Below are 17,083 nucleotides of genomic sequence, written 5' to 3'. Positions count from 1 at the left end.
AAGGTATTTACACTATGATTCATAAGAGTAGGTTACAGTCATGAAGCATCAACAAAAATTTTATGGCTGTGGTCACCACAACATGAGGAACTGCATAAAGGGTTGCAGCATTGGGAAGGTTGAGAACCACTGCACTAGGTCTTTCTTACTGTGTTGTTTGATGCCACAAGGCTCAGCACTTGATGGAAACTACTGTGAAACTGTTTTATATAGATCCTGGGGGGATATTTGGCCTGTGTATTATATTTAAAAATATGTCCTCTGCTTATGATATCATCTCATAATTTATCGGTAGGATGACCAAAACTGATTGAAATACAGATGAAAGGGTAAAATTACCGGCTTGGTGGCACTTGATGTAAGGATGCCGTTGAGATGATCTGGATTTTCTTCTCCTGATTACATACTTTTAAAGATGTGAAGGCATGAAATTCGTTCTAAAAATGAAGGTTGCCTATAGTAGACTCAGCTGTCCCAGGGATCTCTAGGAATGAATGTGGTAGACACCCAGCCTCTAGCTCTCTGTTCCTTTCAGTTTGCTCCGCTGCACATAGCTGACTAACCCAGGGACCCGTTTTTCCCTAGAAGCCCATACTCAATGACTCATGGAAGCAGCTGCGGGGGCATTTGCCTGGGGACTCAGAAAGGAGCCAGTTCTGTGGCATAGCTTGGTATGCCATCAGCTTGGTAGAGCTCTGCTTCTCATCACCGCTGCCTAGAATTCCCAGTGAATACCCTGCACGACAACCTGCTTGTCAGCACCTGCTTCCTTGTCATGGCAGAGGCCTTTAATCCAGCCCTCTCCAGAGGCAGAGGCTGGCAGGTCTCCATAAGTTCGAAGCGAGCCTGGTCTACATAGCCAGTTCCAGGCCAGTCAAGATTGCATCATAAAAAAAAAAAAAAAAAAAAAAAACAAACCAAACCAAACAAACATCTCCTAAACAAAGCAAACAACAACAACAACAAAAAAAACAAGCCAGCTTAACAAGAATTCCCAACTGCTTCCTTGAGGGCCTGGGACAGTAAGAATGTGTCCTTTCCTAAATTCCAGATTCAGGGCAAGCTTTTTGTCTCTAGGTTCAGCTGCTGGTTGTCTTATATATTCCCGTCACGCTGCAAGCTCAGTAGGTCCAAATCTGAAATGTAGCTGATGAGTTATTGCCTCAGAACAATGAAAAAGAATGTGCCTTTCTGATTTAAAATAGCACACGTATCATATTCCCACTGCACAGGTCGCCTGGAGATAATTTTGATATCCTACATAGGCTTGTTCTGCCCCTCCACTCCATTATGTGTGCTTCTTCATGGGAGCTTGTTGCTTATTCATCCAGGGACCCACTTCCTCATAAACAAGGGATGCTTCCAGAGTTACAACAGAGGGCTTCTCTTTGCTACTGGATAGTTATTCTACTTAAGAGTTGTGTTTCCTTCTCACTTCCATTCTACACATTCTTTAAACATTTGCTTTATCCTGAAGAAACCCCACCCCCAGTTCTAAAGTACAATCACCTACTTATTTGAAAGCACAATACAGTGGCTCACATACAAGATAATAATGATTTGGGGACTGAAACTGGGTACTAAGGTTGAACTGGTGCTTCTCAATTAGATTAGTGCAGTCACAATAAAACACGTCTGTCCCTGTTTAAGGTAAAATATACATTCAGCTTTTTTATTTTTCATATTGCTGTAAAGAGTAAGGACGAGCAAGTCTTGATACATGTCAGTGATGACAAGTGACAAAGAGTCTTGCACTTGTGGATTTCAGGAGGTGGCATCTCTGAAAGCATGCACAGTCTGTAAACCAGTCAGCTCACTGAAAGATGCTGAGGTTCCGAAGGGATGGCTGTGTTGTCAGTTGAAGATGAGACCGGGAGGAGTTTGTGAGGGAGGAGTTGCCAGGAAAGCAGTAGAACATTTCCTGCCCGTGGGTGCAGTCCTGAGGACTTGTCATGGCCATGATGAATCCCACCACCATCACCACTGCACCAACCGGAAGCATGACGCAGGCCATTATCTTATCCGTGTGTGTCCTTGGCTCCTCGGATAATTTCAGATAACAGGCTGAGGGGATGATAAAAATCAAAGGGGCCGCACAGAGCACACCCTGGGTGTTGAAGACAAGATGCAAGTTAACGTTAGAGGAGCAAATTCCTTGTGTGTGTGTGTGTGTGTGTGTGTGTGTGTGTACATATATATGTTATATATATATATGTGTGTTTTATTTTTCTGAGACAGGCTTTCACTATGTATTCAAGGCTGGAATCAAATTGGCAGTCAATCTCCTGCCTCACCCCCTCTCAAGTGCTTGGATTACAGACATGAACCATCACATGTTACCTCATATAGCTTTTGAACAGCATTATAGAAACATTTATGGGTGAGGGGATGGCTCAGTAGATAAAGGCACTTGTCACCTAGGACGCAAGCCTTTTGGTCTAAAGTCCATCTCAGGAACAGAAGCAGAAATGGCAGGTGAGAATTGATGCCACAAAGTTGTCCCGTCTTCCACACAGAGGCCATGGCCTGTGTGCTCTCCCACCTCCATGGCATACATACATATACACACTAGTGATACATATTTAAAATAGCCCTGTGTTTTCAAAGTATTTATCATTACGCATATTAAGAGTTATATAGGTTCAGTGAAAACAAACCAAGGGAGGAAACATGTTAAGGAAAGAGTTAGATGTAGGTTTCCCTTTCCAATGGAAGAGTTAAAAAGGAAATAATCAAAGGAAGATAGAGTAATGAATAGCAAGCCTAGGGGAAGATTAATAGACAATAAAGCAGATGGCAAGATGAACTCGTAGCAAATTTGAAACCCACTTTTTGGTCACATCGTCTTTCCTAATCCTGTCTAGAAATCCCAGTATATGGATAACGCCTTTCAAATCAGAGTGGGTTTTTCTGCTGTTCGTGTACGGAGAGGGACAGTGGGAAATTGGATGGGCAGTTCTCTTTTCTCTTCTCCCACATCTGTTTGAAAGTGGAGCCTGTCTGTGTCAGAAAGAAAGGTTTAACCCTGGGGGCTTAGCATGAAATCCCATTTCTAAGCCTTCTTTCAAGTAACGCTAAGTGAATTAATTACCCTAGAAAATTGACAGCAGAACCAAATGACCGTAACTTGCTCCACTCCCCCAACTAGCTGCCCATAAATCCAACCTAAGGGAGAATGTCAGGGTGAAAATTATGGGTGGGAGAGTTGTTTATTGTAGAGACAGGGACTTGTACTGACTTCAAAGGGAAAGGGATTTTCCCCTTTAGAAGAACTAATTCTCACTAGAAACTGTGCAAATGTTTGTAAATGTTAAAATTCAGTGTATTTTAGCTAACACATTTTTCCTCATCTTGTCAAGTGCTATATGTTAACTAAAACATAAAAATTTTATGGCAAACGTTTGTCATACATCATAATTTTTTCCCTTTTACGCAAATCTCATTGTGTGTATTGGAAGTTTACAACATGGTTCTGTGGGACACGTGGATAACGTGTTACTATGATGGGACAAATTTAGAATAAGACTCAATTACTTTTGCGTGTATGAAAAAAAGCTTCTGAAGATCTATTATGTAGTCAAATTCTCAAATACAGTACACTGTTGTTAGTCTTACTTGTTACTCCTTCCACCTATAGCCTTGTTCAGACCTAAGTCTGCTACCCTGCACCCTCACCCCACACCCCACACTTCCCTCCAATAACCGCATATTTAGTCTCTGACTCTATTTGTATTTTAAACATAAATTCCACACATCGAGCAAAATCATGCAGTTTTTTTTTCATTCTGTGTCTAGCCTGTTTCTCTTAGCATAATGCTATTCACATACTGTCAAAAGGCAGGGTTCCCTTCTTTTTAGGTCTGAGTTACACCCCATTGTGTACACAAGCTCTGTCTCCTTTACGCATTCGTTGCTGATAGACACAGAGATTGCTTCCATATCTTGACTAATGCATGCAGATAGTGCTGCAGTGGACATGGCATGCAGATGTGGGTATGAGATGGTCAGTCTGTTGCCTTTGGACAGGGACGGCTGGCTTTGGGGTAGTCGTTTTTGTTTGTTTGTTTTGAACTGTTTTAAAAAAAAAACCCATACTTTTTTCCCATTATGGATGACAACTTATATTCCTACCAAGGGTAACCTTTGCTAGTATTTGTCTTCTCTTGTCTTTTGATGGGAGCATCTTAATAGTTTGAAATGATTTGTTGATGGTGATTTTTACCCTGCAGTTTTCTGAGGACTTTATTATACTTGATTATACCAGCCATCCATTTTTATGTTTTTCTTGGAGGATGGACTGTTCAGGTTATTTGCCATTCATTTATTTATTAAAGACAATGTAACCCTGGCTGACCTTTACTCACTGTATAGACTTGTTTAGCCTCTAACTCAGAGACTTTCCTGCCTCTTCCTTCTGAATGAGTTCTTGGATTAAAGACATATGTGCCACCATGCCTGGCCTATTTATTTATTTACTTATTTATTTACTTACTTACTTCTGAGACAGGGTCTCATTAGTTGCACAGTATTTCAATCAATGCAAACTGAATTTGAAATTGGGTGATGGAAAATTACAGATGATACCTTTAACATATTTAAAAGAGTGAGTTTCTTAATACTAGCCAGTAAAATTAGATGTTTTATAGTAAATGTCTTCTGCATAGTAGAAGCTTCAATAGTATATTTATTTTGTAGTTTTTTTTTAAGTTACAGATAAATGACTTTGTGGAACTAGACTGGCAGGTAGTATCTAAAACTTTTGGGAAGAATGCCTAGAAAGTATTTCTACAGTAAGAGAGACAAGAATGGCAAACTACTAAGAGATACTGCTACTGAATTCTAATCTAAAATATATAGGGCTAAGTAGATGGCCTTGTTATTAAAGTTCTCACCATGCAAATGTGAGGACGAGAGTTCTGATCCCCAGAGCCCATGTAAATACCAGCTGGATGTGCTGACCTACTTGTAATTATTTCTAGCCTCTGAAGACAGGATGCAGACAGGACCTCAGAGCAAGCTGGTTAAAGACTTGTAACATTGGCAATGTTGCTGTTTGATTGAGAGACCCAGCCTCAACAAACAAGAAAGAAGAGCAGTTGGGGATTATTTCTTACATAAACCTCAGACCCCACACATGAATGTGCATGCAAACTTAACCACACATGTGCCCACATACATGCATACATATGCATACCACATACACACACACACAAAGATAGAAAAGAATAAACATATACACAGTGGCATTTTGCCCTTTAGCACTTGAATAGATATAAGTATCTATGAGAGGTACATAGCAAATAAAAATAAATTATTAAATGGATGAAATTAAATGAACAACTGATACTTTGAATTAAGTTACAAAAATATTATGGAAATTAATCTTCCTTTGTAAAAAGTATGAGCTTCTAATTTTTTTGAAGTAAGAGTTGGGGGTGGAAGTAACTCACACCTGTACACCCTGGTTTGTGTGTATAGACTCTGGCCTTTTTTAAAAATGTTTTTCTTTATTATTTATTAAGTATACAGTATTCTGCCTGCATGTACACCTGCAGACCAGAAGAGAGCATCAGATCTCATTACAGAGGGTTGTGAGCCACCATGTGGTTGCTGGGAATTGAACTCAGGACCTTTGGAAAAGCAGGCAGTGCTCTTAACCTCTGAGCCATCTCTCCCATCCACTTTCCTTTTAATCTACTCTATGTAAAGGAGTCCAGCCTATTAATCTGTTTAGTGAAAGACTGTCTGAAGATACACCACCAGCTTTGGAAATTGCTTGGCAGGTCATAAAACCATACTGCTGACTAAAGAGATGGTGCCAATGTTGTCTTATTCATTAAGGCAGGTCAGTTCCATCCATTGCCAATGCCAGGACATTTTGCAATTTGCATCATGGAAAGAACAAAAGGTCTGCAGGACATTTATAAGCAACACAGCTCATAAAATTGTGTTTTGGGGCCTGAATAGAATCTAGTAAATGATGCAAGAAGCTAAAAACTAAACAGAAAAAAAAAATTAATCCTGATGAACTGTGGACCCATGGGGGAGAGTTTTCCATCAGCCTCTGGGTCCATCAGGAACCACTCCCTGCAGAACCCTTCCTAGGGTCCCTCCCTGGCATATCACACCCTTGGTCCATGGGACACCTCAGAGACTGGTGAGTATCTGTATCTTCCCATCACCGTGGCTCTCTGTCTCCTTAAGCCTGGCGGTTGCCAGGTAGGCCTCATGGCTGCTGCATGCTGTTGGAGATTCCAGGCCTCCAGGGCCTGCAGGAGTGAGGTTGGGTAGACTGGGGGTTGGGATCTGTTGATAGGAATGAGGGAAAGATATCACTGGGCCCCTTGCTGCTGCTGTCTCATTGAAGAATCAGCCCTGAGGGTCAGTGCCACTGGCATAGGCCCCTGGTACCAGGGCTCAAAGACAGGGTTTCCTTAGTCACTGGCATCAATCTTATCTGGGTGACTTCAGGGAGGAGGAGCCCCCAGGCCCTTGGGAATGATGAAGGTGACAAGCACAACCCACTTCTGATAGCCCCTCCTCTGTCCCTGCTCATACTCCTGAAGGGAGTGAGGAATGTGGCTGCCCTGGGTAGGGGACACAGCTTCTGAGATTCTCAAAGGCCCCGCAGGGACCAGCCTGCCAGCTGCTCCTCTATAATAGCGGGAAGAGATAGCAGGAAGATTGACAGGATACATCTTCCTTGGAGAGAAAGCTCTGGCCTGAGATATGTAGGGAGTGACAGCCGGTGGTTTAAAGGTGGGGCTTTTTCAGAAGATCCCTTCTCCTTGCTATTAGTCCTTGCCTCCCTAGTGAGCCTTCCCATCAGCCCCCAGAGCATACCTAATGACCCCTTTCCTTGGTGGACACCTGATGAAGCACAACTTCCTGTAAGGCAGGGAAACTACTCCTCGACCCCCAACCCCGCAACCCCTGTGGCCATATTTTGGTAGTTCCTGGTTCCTTTGGCTGTGCTGGGGAGCAGGTCTGAATCTCGCAGGGTCCCTTCCTCTGACCTCCTCTCAACCCCACCCCCATAATTGCTACTATTTCAAAGCAGAATGGAAAAAAAAGACAAAAAAATTACCTATCTTTTAAATTTCTGCTTTACAATCAATTGATACTCATGAAAGTTATTCCTATATCTTAAGAGAAAACAAAAGCCTCTGTCTTAGGAAGTATGCCGACTCGGGCCCTAGTTTGCTCGCCCGATAATTATGTCTCTCTGTCTGGGTCTCATTGGCCTGCTTTCTTCCTGCCAAGCAAACAGCATACAGTGCTTTGGGGGCACCAGCTGTTTCATTTTTCCCCCTTTGTTCCACAAGTAAAAGAAACCCACAGGGCCCAATTACTGCAGCTACCTCGTCCCTAACAGCAGTATCCAGCCAAGATGCTGGAGTCTTGCAACAGAACAGGTCAAGGACTGATTTTCTTTGCTTTTAAAATGGACTCTAAGATTGAGAAGGCCTCTGCTTTGAGAATATTTCCTGCTGTCCTCTGCTATGAAAACATGAAACAAAGATGAAATTCTAAACGGGCTTTGAATTTTTACCAGAAAACCCAAATTATTTAGCCTGTATTTATTTAGTTTTTAGTAATATCAGCATTTCTTTGATTTTGCAAGTTCTCATTTTAACACGTCTCATCTTTGTGAGTAACGGTGATATCTGAAAAGCCAGAAGAGAGAAAAATTTCTAAAACAGAGACCGTGACAAGGCCCTGAGCTGTCTGTCATTCACATCCCCTCACAGAAATTCTACTAATTAATGTGAAAGCTATGAAGAGAAAATGAACACAAAAAATCTTTACTTTCAGTTTACTTCCAGCCTGGTATTTACTTTAGTCCTTTAAAAAATTGGTTCATATGCAGCACAGGTTATTCTTAAAAATACTTAAACTTTATCTCCCTTTCTTGTCTCCCCCCACAAATACACATGCCCCCACACACATACACACGCACACATACATAAAAAATCATTTTTATGCATAAATAGGACAAGCAATATCTCCAGGTTTTGTATGTGTAATGAAAGTGGTATATTCACATGTATATCAGTGTGTTCATGCATATGGAGGCTAGAAGACAACTTTTGATGTCCTCTGACATCATCGCTACCTTCTTTCCTTGAGACAGAGACTCCCATTGAATCAGAAACTTCCTGTTTCAGCTAGACTGACTAGCTACTGGGGCTGGAGAGATGGTTTAATAGCAAGAGTATTTGCTGCTCTTGCAGAGGACCCAGGTTCAGTTCCAGGTATCCACACAGTCACTTACAACCATTCTTAGCTTTAGTTCCAGGAAATTTAGTGCCCCTCTTCTTGTTTCTGTGATTACTAGGCATGCATCAGGTACACTCACATAAATGCAGGCAAAACATTCAAACTCATAAAAATAAATAAATTTTTCAAAAACAAAAATTATCAAGCTGGCAAGATGACTCAGTGAGTTAAAGTTCTTACAACATAAGTCTGATGAGAGAGATGTATATGTGAGTATGTATATAATATATGTAATATATATTCCTTGCTTGCTTTCCTGCTTCTATTCCAGTGGTTCACTTATGATCCTGAATAGTTATAGATACAGGTCCTAAGCTGTGGTCACAAGGCACGACCATTCGTGTAATAACTTAAGCCTGATGTTCTCAGCAGCGTGCACAGTGTGGTGGGCCATGGAGGAAGTCTTAACATATGCTTGTCTTGAAAGAGTTTACCATTTGGAAAATAAAGATAATTCATGGACAGTTCAAATATCACATGGTCTAAGATCTTACATAAAAGTTATTTCATTAAGTTAAACAGGGACCATTCACAGAAATCAAGACTACTATGTGATTGACTTTCTGCTTTTTCTCCCCTCTCGATATTTTTGAGAGATGAGGTCTTGCTATACTGCTCAGACTAAGTTCAAGGGATTCCCGTGCTTAGTCTCCTGAGAAGCTAACTTGCTTGAACTACAGGGCTGCAACAACATACCAAAGGAAGCCTTTTTCCTGTTGTTGATGTAATGGAAAATTCCCCAGGGTCCCTAGTGTTTGGCATCTGATATAAGAAAAGTCCGAATTATTTGCTTCTCGGACAGGCTATGCTCCAGCTTTTGTCTGGAACTTCAAATCACAATGGCATTGGGAAAGCATAGTGACGTCAGTATGAGCGATAAACCCTCATTCATCCTGAACTTCTCATAATCAGAAGAGCAGGATGAGCTGGAGTCTCCCCTGCACAGCCCTGCCCTCCCCATGGTGCATGACCAGGAGATGCTAACTGGTTTTCCTCTGATTAGAAATCCTGTAAGGCTTGTGGAGGGGGAAGAATAATGACCCAGCATTAGTGGTTTTCCTTCCATTGCTATCTCATCAAATGGCACCATTAGCCTAGGGTCACACAATAGAGTGGAATCATTCTTGATGTCCTTCTCTGTCCCTCTATGTTCCCAATGGAATCTGTCACCAAAGTGTGTTAAGTTTTGTGTGTGTGTTCTTCATCAACCACATAGCAACTGAACGTTCATGTTAGTGAGAAAGGTTATATTCTTTCAAATTTCCTTCCATCACTATATTTCTACTGTGTAGTGCAGAGTAATTGCTGAATGACTATATGGTTAATGAATAAATGAGTTCCAAGTGACAGCTAACAACAGACTTTGTTGGACTTAGGCAGACATAGAAAAAATAATCATTGCAGGAAAAGGAATGAATGGAAAGATAGATAGGGTAAAGGAGAAGAGAAAAGATTGATATGGCGTAGTGACAGGCTGAAAATAAATCTGACAACTAAGGGAACCTTTGGTGAAATACACTGGAAATAAGTTCCCATAAAGGCAAGGGCTGGGTTACTGAACAACAGCATTTCCAATTGCATTGAAAAGATCAGTTCAGACATGACACAGAAGAGAGCTACATCTGTGTGGTTAGAAATGACAAAAGGACAGTCTGGGGAAAGAAAAAAAATACTGAAAGGAAAAGAAGTTTGGATCATCCAAAGTGATGATGTGATCGGGATAGAATTTTATTCTTTCTATAATTTCAACAAATCCACTAGACATTTCAATTCCGCACACAGTGTAGGGTGTCGTCAACTTGAGAAATACCTGAATAGGACAGGGACAAGATATGCAGCCATGGAACTCTGGACACTTCGAGTCAGACACAGTTTTGTTGTGAGGGATCGTTCTGAATATCATGAGATATTATTGATGCTCTGGCTTCTTCTTACTATACATCCATAGCATTCTTACCCTGTTAGACAACCAAAGATGTCTCCGGACATCACAAACACCACCCTCCTGGATGGGGAGCAAAAATCATGCCCTTTGAGAAGCACTACCATAAACCATATGCTTTCCCAGACAGCAGAGTGTCATCGTTATCAATATTTATTAGTATAATGCAAACAGATTTCCACTATGCTTCAGAAAGTGATACTTTGAGAAAAAGGAAAGCACATTTTTGTCTTAGACGGAAACATTTTAAAAGAAATTTTTAGAAAGGATGGGGCAAGTCTTTTCATGTACTTACGTTGAGTTCTAAAACTATCCCAAGGCAATCAATCAGCAGTGAAACCAGCGTGGCTGCAGTAATGATAGCCACTGTTAAGATGATGTGGAACACTGATGAAGGATTCCCACGGAAAAACACATTGGCAATTACCTGGTGAATAAACAGAGCAGGTTGATAGGTTTTTGAGGTTTACTGGAATCAGTAAGAGGCTTTTTGTACTAGCGCTATGACTATATGAGCCACCCATAGTCAGGCAACACATCAGACCCTAGGACACTAGGAATGTTTCTGTGTTCTCAAAGAAGCTGCACATCCACATACATAGCAATAATGAGTATTCCTTGCTGTAAACGTTGTCAGTCGGTGTCCTGTGCTGTAGACCCAGAGCCTGGCACACCAGTGCTGTAATATACACATTTTTTTTTAAGGATACAAAAGCTTTGAAAGTTTCCTTATCCTTCTTGAGCTGGGCAGATTGCCACTAAAACAAACTACAAACACTAATTGATTATTTAATGGTCTCTAATGAAGGTGTTAGGACTTACCCTCTTAATGATATTGGATGAGTGCTATCCTTTATTAAGAGAAAATCAATTCTATACAAAAGAAACCCACAAAGAGGAAAGACAAATTAAGAATAGTTTATCGATATTTTCCATGAATAAACAGATTAGGAGGCTAATCTATAGTCACTACTGGATGCATCCCACTCTGATGAATTTACAATAAGAGAATGTCAAAAGAATGATTCCTATTCTCAAGAACTGACATCCCAATGGAAGGCCCATAATTGATATAGAGACAAATAGAGACTAGTTTGTGGCAGGATTTAAAAAGACCAAGTAGAATGTAGAGGGCTCTTCCGTTGTCTAAAATGGTCTCCTGTGGGGAGCAGAGGAAGCCCTGAGCGAAAGCTTAACACTGACAGAAGCACAGCCATGTCTAGGACCCCAGTGCCTCAGACCAGTGTGACTGGCAAAACTTCCCCAAGTCCACATGCAAATGTTGACAGAAAATGCACTCTGTCGCAGGTTCTTCTTCCTAGATGTTCACAGCCTAAGCTCCCCTACCAGGACTAGCTACCCCCTCCTTATTCTGTATATAATAAATGCAATCATTTCTGGGCTGTCATGGTAGGTGCTCTCCACCAGAGCAAGCGCACGCCACCCAATCTGAGCTTGTCTGTATATGCGTGTGCATTTCTCCATCTCCGTGTAACCCCAGTCAGGTTTCTTGGACCACAGCACACAGGACATGGCCTTATTTAAAGTCCTCTTCTTTTTACCGTTTCTGAAACGTGAGTTGCCTATCCAAGCTTGGGGTGAGGATTAACGTTAGAGAAGAATGACAAGCTCAGGCCACCGTGGAAAGAAGAGCCAAGGAGAAAGAACATTCTCGACGGAAGACAGAAAGGAGGCTCCGAACAGAGTGATGAGCATATGCAAAACACCGGTGAGGCGAGAGCTGTCAGTGGAGAGAGAGCATCAGGTGCCAGGTACTGTAACCATGACAACTGTGGGAAAATGACCTAGACAGATGATATCTCCGCCCATCAGCCACTCCAGCGCTGCTGCTGGTAGAGACCTAATGGTGATACCAATAACTTAGGTGATGTGGATTTGCTGTTTCTTTAAACACTACTGTTCCATACATCTCTAAGATGGCCTTATGAGGCCGAAATAGCCAAATAGGCAGGATCAGGGGCATACAGTCTTCTTCTTCTTTTTTTTTTTAAATCCTCTTTATATGTACCTGGTCTATTTTACCTATAAAGAGAAATGGCTGTGTTCATGTTGGTTCTGTGTGTGTATACGTGTGTGTTCATGTTTGCTCTGTGTGTGTGTGTGTGTGTGTGTGTGTGTATACGTGTGCAGACATCAACAGTAACCACCGAGTCTCATACAGACAGAATCTCTGTGCATGGTACATGCTGCCAGGGCAAAGATCTTGGTTTTATTCTGCTTTTCCGTGATGGCAGCTAGAATGGAAACTCATTCCACATAGGAAAGACAGACGCTGCAGGTGATGTGACTCAAGTCATCCACACATGGCTGACCAGAAGGCATCCAAGCCTGCACCGTCCACTCATGTTGATCTGGAGATCTGATCTGAGCCTGAAGTGCTGGGCAGATGTTGACAGAACAGCCTTCCCTGACCCATAGTTAGCAAAGTTTTAAAAGATTCTAGAAGCTCAAACATCTGCATAAAGTCCACTCTACCCCTTTCCTCTGTAAAGGAAGGACACCAGCCTTTGGTCATGCTGTTTGTGAATAGGAGTGAGACCGAAAAGAATGCACAGCACTGAACATCCCCCTATATCCCAGCGCTGGTTCACCTTGCCAGAACTGCGGATTCGATAGGGGATTTAAGGCTCTCTTGGTGGCTCCCTTCATACATTGTATGCAGTCCCAGTACGCTGCGGAAACAGCCTGTAGGGGAAGATGCTGACTAAGCCCTTTCCACAGTGCTCGTGGGTGCTGCTCACTCAGCACAGTAGATATCTAGCCAACGGCCTAAGAGACTCCTGACAAGCCACGTTACCCAGGATTACACAAGAATAGACTCTCTTTTGTCTACATAACTGCCTGTATTTGCAAGCATGTAAAATTCTTACAAGACATTTATTATAAATATATGCATCAAAATATATCTGTAGACCTATAGGTTTAAGTTGAAGTTTGATTCCTTATGGAATATAATATATTATTTTTTAAAATAAAGCCAATTACTCTCGCCTTTGGTAAGTATACAATGGCTTATGAAGCATCATAACAAAAATATAATTTTGGGAATGAGTTCTTTAAACTTTCATCCTTCATTTGGCTTTTCTAAAGGCTACTAGTCACTTGGGGACCAAGCAATGTGTTTGTGTTTATGATCATCTAGACTCAACCCTGGAGCATGATTTATAGTCACAATGTCTAAAAACAAAATATTTTGTAAATATTTGAATATATATTTGAATGAAAATGAGGACATGACCACTCCTAGGTGTGTCTGGAAAGAATGTTTTTATTGTAGATATGAGGGAGAGAATAGACAGAGGCATCTGGAAGAGACCATAACAGGGAGAGAGAGAAGTGGGGGGAAGGGCTGCAAGCCAGAGAGGATAAGAAGAGAGAGAGAAGAATTGACCCCAAGACCAAGAGGCCAAGGGAGCATGTGGCTGAAATGGCTGGAATCAGAAGCCGGGGGAAGGGAAGGGAAGGTCAGGGATGGATAGGTTTAGGGTAGAGGGTGGAGGTGAGACTTGCTGAGGTAGCCTGTCAGCCAGTGTCTGCTTTGATAGACAAATCAGCACCTTAGTTTGTCCCGGGTTTCTTTGAGACCTAACAATATTCATCTGTAGATTCTGATACTTTACAGCTTAAAGAGAAGGCTCTATGAATCTATCCCCTGTCATCTTGCCTTTAGGGAATTTACGTACTGAGTTATCTGTGTCTTCTTAGGTAAATGTAGTAGAGCAACCACGGGAAAACAGGGTCGGAAAGAGCCTGGGCTTGCTCACCTCTCTAGTCACAAAGCATTCAATCGGGTACGTCAAAATGACGGTGATGGCATAGCAAAACCTTCCGAAGGTCACCAGGTCATCACTTCTGCAGTAATTTTCAAATAAGTCTCCTGGAGAATAAGAAAAATTTATTGAATTGCAAGGTCTTGGGAGTAACTTAACAAATGAGATATTCTTTCGTATAAAAAGTGGTGGCCCATACACTTCATCTCATTGAATTAGAAGAACAGATTACCAGGTCTAAGTATACCATACTGCCTCCAGTAGCCCTGCTATTATCCACTGCTATAGTACATGCTCCACTTGAAGGTAGACTCATGATTCTTATTTGTTTTTGGTAAGTTTGCCTTAAAGTTGCGCCAGCTTTTGAAAAAAATACTTTGTCCATTGTGGGTTGGGTTTTCTTTTTATATATATATTTAACAGAATAAACTCCCTAAATTCTTGTGCGCTGCCTTTATAAATGGCTTCTGGTCTTTGTTCCTGGCGATTGTATTATTTTAAACAAATGCCTATTAAAATAAACAAATTTCTCTTTGAAATGCTATTTTTAGATCGCGGACAATCCCACAAGGAAGAGTAGGACCAGCGCCTGTGGGAGGCTGAGTTTCCTGCACGGGAGGTATAGGTCCTGATCACAAGCTCGGGACCACACCAAGGAATTCCGAAGGTAACACCGTCCTTCGTGACATTAGATACACACCGGTAGAAATGCAAATTTTACCGGTTCAACACTGCAAATAGGACTGATTCCAGGAAAGGACACTAAATTTAATGACTTCTAAACCAAGTAACAGACCACATATACCTTCGGCTCCTTTTTATTGAGACTCTATGTTATGCAGGAGTCTACAAAAAAAATGCCAGGCTCCGGTCAGCTCACAGCAGACAGCCTTTGGGCCTCGTTACTTCCTGAACATAACATGGTTAAGGCTGGACACCGCAGTTGCCTTTTTTCAATTAAACCAATTAGAAAATTGCATGAAAGCCGCATATTTGACGGCACTGTTTCAGAAGAAGAAAATAATCCTCCGAGCTTGTTTGTATTAAAGAGTGAGGTTGCAGCCTACTCCCGTGGAAACTTCCTCTTTCCAGGGCACGTCCCTTCCCTCCACCAAGGACACCTGGTGTGCGTGACTTTCCTGGTGTCCCTTCTGGGCAGAAGAAGATGGCAACACAAAGCAATAGAAGCAGAGAACAGCTTCAACACTGATTGAGGGTTCAACCCTGTAAGAAACCCAAGAGCCCGGGTTCCCATTGCTAACCTCCCACCCCAAATAACCAGGCCCTGTGTTTGCATTGACGTCACAGGGTATAGCAATGAGACGCTAGACTTCCCACTGCCTTATTGGCTCGAAGGTACCTGATGAACAAGGGAACATGTAGTTTGCCCAAACACGACCAGGTCGAGCTAAAGAGAAATGAGCTAAAGAAGCAATGTTGGCTCATTCCAGCTGGAATCTAAAGTGTGTATCAGGGAATCAGAGCTAAGGGGAAAAAAACAGGGACAAGAACAATAACATCAAATACCTGTCAGCTTTGCTCTATTAAGATGTGCATAAGAGACAGAATGTGTGTGTGTTTGTGGATGAATGTATGCAGTCTCTGTACATAGGCGTGTGGGTATTTGTACCTGTGTACAGGCCTGTGGAGGCCAACGGAGGACATCAGGTACTCTGCTTCATCATGCTCTGCCTTATTATTTGTGAGACAGAATCTCTCACAGAAGACAGGCAGGCAGCCAGGAAGCCCAAGTGATCCTAGTGTCTCTTCTCTACATGGGCCCATGTGGCCACACTCAGTTTAAAGAGGTCGCATCACATGTCCCTTTTAGAGAGTGTTGCTGTATAGCACAGGCTAGCCACCCTCCTGCCTTAGCCTCCCATGCGCTGTGTTGGGATTACAGATGTTAGTGGCCATGCACAGCTGTCATAAATATTTAATTACAGCAGGCAATTACCATTGCTAAAGACACTAGGAAGATATCACTAGCGAAAACAGACATCTATAAACTAAGGTTCCATGCCTGCTGGAGTCCTTAGGCCGTTCAACTTGGAATACTCTGTAGTAATTGTAATTGGTCCACGGCAGTGCTTGAAATAGGTCAGTTCTTTCTTTCTTTCTTTTTCTTTTCTTTTTTTTTTTTTTTGGTTTTTCGAGACAGGGTTTCTCTGCAGCTTTTTTAGAGCCTGTCCTGGAACTAGCTCTTGTAGACCAGGCTGGCCTCGAACTCACAGAGATCCGCCTGCCTCTGCCTCCCGAGTGCTGGGATTAAAGGCGTGCGCCACCACCACCCGGCAAGGTCAGTTCTTATCCAGACTTTCAAGGCTGCTTTTAACTGTACTATCCTATAACTAATCCATATGTTCCTGCATTGGTATCACATTATCATTAGTTTTTTTTTAATCTTTATTATTTTCTGGAGAATTAAATGCACATAATTACAGTGACCTATGATCTCTGTGCAGATCAAGACATCCCAAGAGTACCACAGTGTCACATGTCACAGAAAACCAAGTCAAGAGGAGCTGGACTGGAAGAGGTTATTGGAGACTCTACATTAGTCAAAACTGGAGAAGCAGACAGAGAAGGGGGAAGATATCTGAACTTGAGCTTCAGCGGACCACGTGCCTTCTGGTTGTTACCAGCCAGCTGGGGCAAGTTACTTCTCTTTCTGTGTGAGCAGGAAGTAGAACTCGTTATTCCACTTACCTTCAGAGGGTTGTGGGAAGGTCAAGCAAGAGGCTAGACCTGTAAAAGCTGCGGAATCTCTGAATCACAGTGGCGCTTGGCCCACTGTCAGGCTACCCCGAGTGTTACACCCCGAGTGGTTGGATGGAAGGGTCAAAAGCAGTAAAGGGAAGACTACTTAGTTACCAGGCCCGAGAGAAACAAGAAAAGAAAAGGCATTTGGAAGTCAGCGAGGGCTGGCTTTATAGGAAAGATGATGTTTGTGATTTATTCCAAAATGAGACAATTAAGCAGAGATATCCTACAGGCTGGAGATGGAAAGAAAGGTCTGGGTTAGAGGAGAATAAGGAAAGTACCCAGACTATTTGTCATCAGAAAGACA

At 42.1% G+C, this 17,083-nt stretch overlaps 1 protein-coding gene across 1 annotated transcript in view; it reads right to left on the bottom strand.

Annotated features, from left to right (window-relative positions):
* Positions 1-1,813: 1,813 nt before the first annotated feature.
* Slc38a11 (solute carrier family 38 member 11) overlaps positions 1,814-17,083 on the bottom strand; it is a 42,885-nt gene continuing 27,615 nt past the window's right edge. Inside the window, exons 10-12 of the mRNA XM_038337744.1 lie at positions 14,008-14,120; positions 10,518-10,649; positions 1,814-2,107 (exon numbers count right to left, since the gene is read on the bottom strand). Coding sequence (XP_038193672.1) covers positions 1,814-2,107; positions 10,518-10,649; positions 14,008-14,120 — 539 coding nt within the window. The remainder of the gene's footprint in view (positions 2,108-10,517; positions 10,650-14,007; positions 14,121-17,083) is intronic.

Source organism: Arvicola amphibius, chromosome 7, assembly GCF_903992535.2.
Source record: "Arvicola amphibius chromosome 7, mArvAmp1.2, whole genome shotgun sequence".
Classification (NCBI taxonomy): domain Eukaryota; kingdom Metazoa; phylum Chordata; class Mammalia; order Rodentia; family Cricetidae; genus Arvicola; species Arvicola amphibius.
Note: the sequence above shows the minus strand (reverse complement) of the source record. Positions and strands in the feature narration are given on the sequence as shown.